At 38.3% G+C, this 10,722-nt stretch overlaps 1 protein-coding gene across 1 annotated transcript in view; it reads right to left on the bottom strand.

Annotated features, from left to right (window-relative positions):
* Window positions 1-1,224: 1,224 nt before the first annotated feature.
* Window positions 1,225-10,722, bottom strand: part of LOC140715470 (regulator of G-protein signaling 10-like) — a 69,235-nt gene continuing 59,737 nt past the window's right edge. The window contains exon 5 of the mRNA XM_073027714.1: window positions 1,225-5,651. Within this exon, the coding sequence (XP_072883815.1) occupies window positions 5,502-5,651 (150 nt within the window). The 3' untranslated portion in view covers window positions 1,225-5,501. The remainder of the gene's footprint in view (window positions 5,652-10,722) is intronic.

Below are 10,722 nucleotides of genomic sequence, written 5' to 3'. Positions count from 1 at the left end.
AGAATCAAGTGATTCTTGAAAGATAATAACTCATCATCTGTCATCTCTTCAGCAACCTCTCTCAGGACTCTGGGATGTAGTCCATCTGGTCCAGGTGACTTATCCACCTTAAGACCTTTGATTTTGACCTGCATTTTTCCCTTTGTAATAGCAATGGCACTCAGTCCTGCTCCCTAACACTCACGGACCTCTGGCACACTGCTAGTATCATTCACAGTGAAGACAGACTAATCTGCGTAATGGTGCAAGTTCATCCACCTTACTCCGAATGCTACGCGCATTGCCACGTTGTAATTAGCCATATTGAATTTGCTCTACATTTTTGTGGACGGGGAATACCTGGACTATTTTTCACTTTGTTGGTATTGGCAATGGTTGCTAATCTCCCTGTGACTATGCACATTTTTATGTAGCTTTTTACAGCAGGGATGTCTCTACCAATGGAGGTGTAAGGCACTCGTCCCCTCCACTAACCTGCAGCTCACCCTTGGGCAATGTGTAGCACCTGCTTAGCGATACCGCCCCCCCCCCCCCCCCGATCAGGGTCACGTGGAGCATGGGAGCAGGTGGTGGACGGTCGTATGAGCAGCTGGTGCATATCACAAACCCTGGTTATGTGACCACTGACACAAGTCAGATAATCTCTGAAGAGTATTGATAATGGCTGGGGTCACCCATCTTGTAAAGACACTGCGCAGAAGGAGGCAATGACAAACCACTTGTGTAGAAAAATTTGCCAAGAACAATCATGGTCAAAAACCATAATCGCCTACATCATACGACACAGCATATGACGGTGATAATGATCTTGCCTCTGCCATTGTTAATAACGGGGACACTATGAGCCTTCTCTTTTTAGGTGTTTAATTGTCCATCACCACTTACTAAAAGATCTGGTAGAACTACGGAGCTTTGACAAGAACAGTCAGGGTAAGAAACAGCTCAGGCCATTAGGCTTCTGAACTCCCTGCTGCATCGCATTCGCAGTGTCACCGGTTAAGTTGTTCTGTACCCTATAATATTTAATTTATGCACTTTACTTCGTTTATCTATGCATAATTAATTTGTAGATTTATCTCTTACTTTCCACGTTATTGTGTGTTATGTGTACTACTGTGCTTTACACCCTAGTCTGGAGAAACATTGCCTCATTTGGTGGTATACATGTATAGAGTTAAATGTCAATAAACTTGACTTGATTTGATAAAAGTACTTGCTAACATATAATTTCATTGTCTAGTTTTATTGGCAAAGCAAAAACAGTCTGTAAAGCTAAGCACCCACACAGCAGACTAGTGCATTTCCTTTAAACCAAATACATTATACTGTGTACATCCATTGTCAGACTATCATTATCTTCACGTTGGAAAAAGAAACTTCCAAACTCACTCTATGTGGATGTAATTAGGCACTTACATTTATCCAAATAGAAACATAATCTCCATCAGCAAGGTAAAATTGAATACCCAAATAAAACAAGACTTATATACAAATACAAATTAGTCACACAACTGGCAAATATCAATGTAAACACAGTATCAAAACACGTTCAATTTAACACAATATATTTTTTGAAAGACCTCCTGAATTCAGTTTTTGAAAATCTTATGCTAATATCAAGCAACAAGCAGGAGTTGACAACCTTTATTTGCTGAACTATTCCCGAAGCTGCAGTTGCAGTAAGCCAATAAAAAATATATTTAGAAACTTCTCTGTAAAGACTAGTGGTAAAGTTAAGTCATCACCAAATTGTGTGCCATTTAATGGTTGGTGCAGGTTTATACTTACAGTTCTTGCAGACTGAGTTCTTGATCTCAGCAGGACTATCAAGTCTAAAATAGGCACTTCTTAAGAGAGGATACAAAAAGAAATCTAAGGATGAATTGATCATACTGTGCATCATCTGACAGTACAGTAGAAAGTGACGTTGATAAATGCCCAATGACAAAATGACTACCTATTCCCTCAATGGGGAGTTGACCATGAAGCACCAGCTTACAGAGCAAATTCTCAGCTTTTTATTAAGAATTCATTGACTAAATCTAAATGCCGCTTGTCCTGGTCGGCGAAAGGGAACTTCACAGTAATGAAATCTATATCAACAAATTAGCAATAAGAGCATCTTCACCTCCATTTAAAACCGACTGTTGGATCTTCTCAGAATAAATAAGCTAGCTACATATTGCCATAAGTCTTTATGAATGCCGAACATGATGATAATGTTAGCTCTTTCAGAATGGCAGCATTTCCTATTCCTACCACACACCAATATATATTGGGCAATGTGTTTCATGGATCTGCTACCTTCCAGGAATTTGCCCTCTGGAATTGTTTTATGCATCATTTTATGGGTCTATATGAAAGCTCTCAAAGTAGCTCTCAGTGTCTCATGTCAGTGAAGTTTGGGGTTTGTTACTGAAAGTATTCCAAAGTATTGAGTAGGTAATATCAGCTGTTTCTCCACAGCCTGTTAACAATAAATGCTGAAACAGAATATTCAGCACTAAGCTTACAGCAGAGGCAAACATAATTGGTATTGAGGCAATGCTGAATCAACCATGTAAACATCAGAGGATTATTCCCAAAATAAATACTTCAACCCCCTTGAACTCACTAGAAAGGAATAAGATGACATCAAAGTTCATAAATAAGCTAAACCAAATTTTGATAACTGCTACACACAGTAACGGACATTATCATTGGCTGTTCAAGTTGGCGTGCAACTATTCACAAAGTAACTAACATTTTCTGGGTGCAGAGCCTGGCAGAAATGCAGCAGAAAGCAAAGGAAGGCTTCTTTGAAAGCCCTGACCACTGATGATTATTTATGATAAGAACACAGATGAATTTTCAATACATATTTTAGCCTTGCTGTAAACATCACTGGAAAACACAAGCATATACTATATGTGACCTGAGAATTTTATTATTTTTCCATTAAGATTGGTGAAAAAGCTGTTGTTTCAGTGGATAGTGCTGGTATCCAGAATTTATTTAAAATATTCTAACTCTTGGAAAAAGATTTTTTGCTCCATTCTTTTCATTTTTGAAATTAGTTAGTTTGGGAAACTGCACAGAAAGGAGGATGTTCGGACCATGAATCCATTTCAGCTCCTAGTGGAGACAAGTGCCATTGTCCTATAAACTTGTGCTTTCGGTGATTTCACTTGCATCAGCAAAGGATGCTTCATTCTAACACCAATATCAAAGGTAGACGTAGAATGGTGAATGGAAAACAGATCTCTCATGATTTTGTCATCTAAGAAAGTACTTTATATATCAATTCAAAGCCACAAAGTTGCAGTGTTTTCAGTACTGTGCATAAGTTTTAGGCACATATATATACGACTAGGGTGCCTAACACTTGTGCACAGTACTGCAGTAATTTTATGTATTGCTGCCACACAAAAAAAACCAAGTTTCATAACATATGCAAGTGATGATATCGGATCTCTATTGTGGACTGAAGTGGGAAGGAAGTAGGGAGAGGGGAATCACGGTTGGGAAAAGGGGAAGGAAGAGGGGAGGGAGTGGGAAGCAGCAGAGAGGCATTCTGTAGTGATCAATAAACCAATTGTTTGGAATCAAATAACCTTACCTGGTGTCTCAGGGCTGGGTGTGTCTGCAACCACGCCCAGCACTCCTTCTCTGCCACCTGTCCCACACCCCTCCCGCGGCACGTCACCCTCGCCATTCCCAACATCCCGCTGTCTGCTCCATGTTGAGAAATACATTACTGTGCAAAAGGTTAGGCACCCTAGTTATGCCTCAGACTTTTGCAAAGTACTGTACGTCAATTCACCATTTCCGCCAACCTGAAGATCTGGTCCCCTGCATTCATGATTTTTTGTAATTCTTCGGAGTACGTAAAATACAGTGCTGCAGGGGATGGGTTATGGCACAACCACACAGAAGTCAAATTTATGAATAGATATATTTTTGTCAGCCTCTTATGCAGTTACTAATCTTACAAAGGCCATCAGTTATTAAACAAGGTCAAAGTAAGAATGAGCTAGAAACAAAGGCAGGGAGTTCATTGACTACACCGGGTGACCATTTAGTTCCTTACGGGCAACTAAAATAAATTATTCTCTCTGTAATTAGAATGCATACAAAAAAAGAGAAATAAAATTGCAAGATAATTACTCGAATATCAACACCCAGAGTTCACATTAAGATAACAGACCAAGAAATTTAATGAAGATTTAACAGATTTCCAAGGAGATGTTGTGCTTTGATGTTGCCCTGCATTACCGGCTTGGTTGGATATGCAAGGATACTAAATGTAATCTTCACAATGATTACTGTAAAATATAGCCTGTCCTCATTAATAAACTCAAGTCTCAATTGTATCTTTTAATCATAAACCTCCTCAAGTCCTATTCTTTTTGTGCTATGTTTCTTTATAGAAATTCCAAGAGGACCACAGACTTGTCGATGGGTTTGGAGGCTTGTGTGCCTCAATGACCCGGAGAGCTCTGTTGGCTGGAGTCAGGGCTTTAAGCTTTGGCACTAGGTGGGTCACCCATGCCGAACAAGCCAGACTGAGAGTGGTCCACTGGTCCTCCAGGTTCAGGGGTTCAGCTCAGGACTAACAACTCTGACTGCACAAAGAAAATTGTTACAGAAACGGCAATGAAGAATCCTTCTACATCTTATTATGATGTCATTCCTGAGCCTCCACCTGGGATTTGCAGGACCGACAGTAGTGAAAACCGTGAGGAAGCTACTGATATGATGAAGGAAGCCCTGAAAACCACCAGAGAGGGAGGACCTTCATTGCTGCCCTAAATGCCAATAGTATAGTGGGCAGCAAGTTTGTTCTATAGAGAAACTGACAAAAGCATACACCTTGTCATAACAAGCACTGAAATAAAGATAAGGCACATTTCCGATGGAAGTGCTAAACATCATTAGACAAAAAGGTGCCAGTAGTGTATGCATTTATAATTAATATCGTGTGTTTGGCTCACAGCCTACTATGCTGTCCAGTTTAATACAGGGCCTGCTGATTGAAGAACACAAACAAATTGCAAACAGTACAGATTTTCTGAATGACTTTTTGTTTTAAGTAGTTCCCAATTCAAAAATGTGTAACAGACTAAATTAATAATTAAAACTGTTGCCTTCATTTGTAATACTCAAACTTAAATAGATTATAGCAAAAGACAGGAAAAACAGTGTAGGGCAGGTGGAAATCATGGCCTATTATACAGCAAATTAAAATCACAATAGTCGGCTTTTCTCATCAGAGAGGTTGTGGGAAAATGTCCGCTCACCCATCCCAAAGCTGTAATGTAAATGTCATTGTTATCAGCTCTGGTTCTGCAGTTGTGTTGACTTGCATCCCAGCCGAGAATACTCGGCCCCATCAGAAACAGAGCAAATGCATCCCTTTCTTCAGCACAGCCAACTTTTAGCTAAATGGGCATCATCACGGTCCATTAGCAGATAAAGCAAAGAAAGCACACAGTTGCCATGGAGCTATTCCAGGTTTTCTGTTATCGATTGTAAATCCTGGATGCTCTTTTCGGGACTGATTCATCTGCCTCTGAAGAGTTCATTTGACTTTCTTCTTGCTGCTTCATTTGCTGACACAAGTCAGATTTTAGGAAACGATTGTAACTGTCATACTTCATGAGAGTGAATATCTAAAAGACAAAATATACAGTATCAATCAATCAATGTGATTACCAAGCAGGACCCAGTTTCCTATTCCCAACCTGGGATCCACGAACCCCTTGGCTAATGGACATCAAAAAGTTTGGGAGCCCCTGTCCTATGATATTGTCTTACTCAATTGAAAAATGTTAAGAAAAACTCATTTTAAATTATAATACAATAGATAGATAGATAGATAGATACTTTATTCATCCCCATGGGGAAATTCAACTTTTTTTCCAATGTCCCATACACTTGTTGTAGCAAAACTAATTACATACAATACTTAACTCAGTAAAAAATATGATATGCATCTAAATCACTATCTCAAAAAGCATTAATAATAGCTTTTAAAAAGTTCTTAAGTCCTGGCGGTTGAATTGTAAAGCCTAATGGCATTGGGGAGTATTGACCTCTTCATCCTGTCTGAGGAGCATTGCATCGATAGTAACCTGTCGCTGAAACTGCTTCTCTGTCTCTGGATGGTGCTATGTAGAGGATAATTATTCCAGAATCCTTTTAATCATAGCACTATAATCAATTTTAGAAAAAAATTTAGAACCATATTTGCTTCTAAGATCCATACCCTGGACATGCCCTCTTCTCATTGCAACCATCAAACTATCCAGGAAAAGATACAGAAGCTCGAAGACACACACTCAGTGATTCAGGAACAGCTTCTTCCCCTCTGCCATCAGACTACTGAATGGACATTGAACCCATGAACACAACCTCAGTATTTTTCCTCTCTTTTTCCACTACTTAATTTTATATATATAAAATATATTTATATTTACTGTAATTTATACTTTTTATTATGTATTGCAATGTATTGCTGCTGCAGAACAACAAATTTCACATCATCTGCCGATAACATTAAACCCGATTCTGATCCTCAACACAAAACCAGTGCAGAAAGAAAAATAAAAAGTAGTCTAAATTTTGTTTTGACTCAGTAGTTTCCCAAGATTCATACATTCAGGGAGTATAACACATAATAAATAAATTCACGTAAATCTGAGCTTTTTGCATAATAAGGGTTCTCATTCCAAAGCTAATACTTTGCTTATATTCATTGCTTCTACCAAACAGAAAACAATCAATCTCCATTTTTGGTTCCTATTTGCACTTTCATGAAACAGCCTTCATGTTTCTTTTTAAAGTAAACATTTTAAAAACTAAATGAATAAGCAAACATGAAGAACTATTGATCAAGATCAATGGAATAGACAAAAAAATCCTTAATATAGTCAAACAATTCTAGACAAGTACAGTATTGTATTAGACCAGAAAAAATTTACACGATTCCTTTATGCTAAAAGGCAAACTCCAGGAGATTTTTTTTTCAGATTTGGATCTCTGGTTCTTAAATAATGATGGTAAAAAGTACATAGCTTCAAAATGCAGTAAGATTTGGTTTGCTACAGAACAGCCAAAGTATAATGGCGTAAAGCAAAGATTCAAAGATGATGCATTGTCTCTACACTGCGGCATGTTCAGGCTTGAATATTCTGGTCTTTATTTTGACTTGTTTCCAGGATTTACATTGTACTTTTTTTAATTTATTGGTGCTTGGCAAAATGGTTGAAGTCAATCAAAAAGATGTGCTGACTGTTGGTGTTCATGAAATAACTCTACCAAAATAACATAGACTGATATAATGCAAACTTCATGGTGAAACTGGTTCATGAATTGAGGTTTAAAGAAGAAAGTCATGGAACACTCAGCAGATCAGTTAATCTTTTAGGTCAAGGGATCCCACCCTGGGGTCCACAGACTCCCTTCCTTAATGGTATTGATCCATGGCATAAAAAAAGTTGGGAAACCTTGTTTTGGGTGAAGGATCCTTTATCAGACTCATTCTGGAGCTGGAACATTAATTGTTTCTCTTTCCACAGATGCTGTGGGATGTAATAAATTTTCCAGCATTTTCTGCGTTTATTTCAGATTTACAGTATCTCCATTTTTTTAAATATATATTTTTTCTGCCATGTTGCAGTATTCATATAAGGGACCCCTTCCATTTCTTAGACTTGGTTAAAAAGTTTAGCAACTCTGTTCTTGGTGCTTTATTCAAAGCTGCATGGTCATTGAATTCTGCCAGGAAATGAATTGACAGTGATCATAGTACCTCATTTATTTATGTTCACTAAATCTGCTAGCTCTGTGGTTGAATGTAGGAGACAATTTACAGAGCTACTGCTCTGTGTCAAAGCCACTCTAAGGAAACCATTTCCACTGAGGTAAATTGCCATTTTCTTTCATGTGATCATGTACAGTGCTGTTTTTATCTTGCTCCAGTTCCACCCATGCTGTGCCTCCTTTAAGATTTTCCTCTCTACCTTCACCTCAGTGCGCAATGCATTCCACATACAAATGATAAGTAATTAAATGTGCATTTTGAAATCCATGCATATATTTCTAAAAGAAAAATGTTAAAATTAGCTTACTTGCCATTTCCTATCAGTAGTAATCAATACAAAAAAAAATTTCCCCCCAAGTTGGCTGTTGGGTTTAATCGGTTGTCAAATAAATTCAAACCAAGAAGCACCTTTCATTTTAGTGTTCCAAGTGTCATGCAGCAGTAGTGGAGCTAACTGAAAAGACATGATACAAGCATTTGGAAATTTCCGATAAATGTGTTTTAAGTTCCAAAATATGCCTGGGTGTGACTAGTCTCCAGTTATGTTGCCATATTTATGTTCTATATTTTGGGGTGCATAGTATATATAAAAGTAGCAACTAGCTTTAAAAATTTGACTTAGATATCTATCTTTCCTCTGGTGATTTCAGGATATCTCACCCTATCTTGCAGTGAAAGAAGTAACTTATGTATCAGAACTGATAAATGCTAGAAATGCAGAACTCAGTTTATACTCAGTAAGGTCCTATCGCTAACAATGCAAAGGGCAAATCATCTGATTTTTAAGTATTACAAAAATATCAGCCAGTATGTCAGGAGAACAACTCCATTATTGTTGTAAAAAGTGCCTTTTTTGTCCTCTTATCGTAAAAAGGATATGCTGGCAATGGAGAGGGTCCAGAGGAGGTTCACAAGAGTAATTCCAGGAATTAAAGGGTTAATATAAAAGGAGTGTTTGATGGCTCTGGGCCTTTACTCCTGGAGTTTAGAAAAATGAGTGGCAGGTTTCACTGACAACTATCGAATATTGGAAGGCCTAGATAGAGTGGATGTGAAGAGGATGTTTCCTACAGTGGGGGGAGTCTAGGACCACAGGGCACAGCTTCAGAATAGAGGGCTGTCCATTTAGAACAGAGATGAGAAAGAATTTCTTGAGCCAGAGAGGGAATCTGTGGAATTCAAGTCAACTCAAGTCACTTTTTACTGTCATTTCGACCATAACTGCTGGTACAGTACACAGTAAAAACAAGAAAACGTTTTTCAGGACCATGGTGCTACATAAAACAATACAAAAACTACACTGAAACTACATAAAACAACACAAAAATTAAACTAGAATACAGACCTACACAGAACTGTACAAAGTGCAAAAAAAAACCGGTGCAGGCAGTACAATAAGACAATAGGCACAGTAGAGGGCAGTAGGTTGATGTCAGTCCAGACTCTGGGTATTGAGGAGTCTGATGGCTTGGGGGAAGAAACTGTTACACAGTCTGGTCGTGAGAGCCCGATTGCTAGATTCCGCTAACTTGTTCCTGGTTGAAATTCTCCCACAAGCGAAAACCTCTCAACGTCTAGCCTCTCTGTCAAGCCTCCTCAGAATCATATGTGTTTCAATATGTGGCTTCTCATTCTTCTAATTCCAAAGAACACAGAGTCAAACACTTTAGCCTCTCTTGATAGCAGAACCCTCTCAAACCAGGAGTTAGCCTGGCGAATTTCCCTTTGACTACCTCCAGTGTCCTTTTTCTAGATAACAGGACCAAAATTGACCACAATACTCCAGACAGGGCCTCACCAACACCCTGTACAATTCTAACAAAACCTCCCTATTTTACTATTACTCTCAGTAAGTATTAAGATTTTTTAAAAAAACAAAAGAAACCTACAAAAGCTGGAAATCAAAAGAAAATGCTAGAAATACCCAGCAGGTCAGTCAGCATCTGTGAGGAGAGAAAGAAAATCAAGAAACAGAGTAAACAGGTTGAGGGCCATCGATTTGAAATATTAATGCTCTTTTATATTTTTCTCCCTCTCCACAGATGTTATCTGAGTTGCTATCTGAGTATTTCAGCCTTTTTTGTTTGCTTGCTTCGTAGTCTCCTCCAAGCCTGCAGCAAAGTAACTTTCACAGTCTGTAAAATAATTCAGTAAAAGAGAATTACAGAACTTTTCTATCCATTTTTATCTTGTTTTAGAGGTGCTTGCTGAGGGAAATAAAATATAACATATAAAATATACGGCATGAACACTCAACATAAAATGTAGTTCATTGTTTCCATGGAATTAAGATGTATGTATTTTTCAGCTGAGTGCAGTAAGAAGAGAAATTTATTTGAAATAATTGGCATCAGTCTATATTGTGACCAAACTATAACTTTAGATAGATGTTTATGCAATGTTTGGTGTTTGGACATCTATATAAAGATAGGCATCTAAGATGAAAGATGGCACTGAAAAGCCACGATGGCATATTGCGGGCAGCTCATAAAACTTCTAAATATACTTCTTCTGAATTATCCTCACTGCAATCTGCAACCTGTAATTTCCCTTTAAGCATCGTACTTTTGAACTGTCTTCAAGATCTAGCAATTTCACAATCTTCTGAAGGATTCAGCAGACTTAACTCTTAAGCATGCAAATAAAGCATCTTTAAGCAGACAATGGTACATCACCGTAGTTGGAAGAGGAGGAGGAGGGCAGGACTCTAAGCCAGGCAGAAACACAGAGTAATGGAAGTTCCTCTACCCAACATCTTGTTGGCAAATGTACAGCCGCTGGAGAACAAGACTAAGGATCTAAGGGCAAGATTGCTGTATCAGAGGGAAATGAATTCTGTGTTTCACAGAAACATAGCTCACTCTGGACATGCTGGATACACTGGTAAAACCCGAAGGCTTATCAATACACAGGATGAA

Source organism: Hemitrygon akajei, chromosome 23 (assembly GCF_048418815.1).
Source record: "Hemitrygon akajei chromosome 23, sHemAka1.3, whole genome shotgun sequence".
NCBI lineage: Eukaryota > Metazoa > Chordata > Chondrichthyes > Myliobatiformes > Dasyatidae > Hemitrygon > Hemitrygon akajei.
Note: the sequence above shows the minus strand (reverse complement) of the source record. Positions and strands in the feature narration are given on the sequence as shown.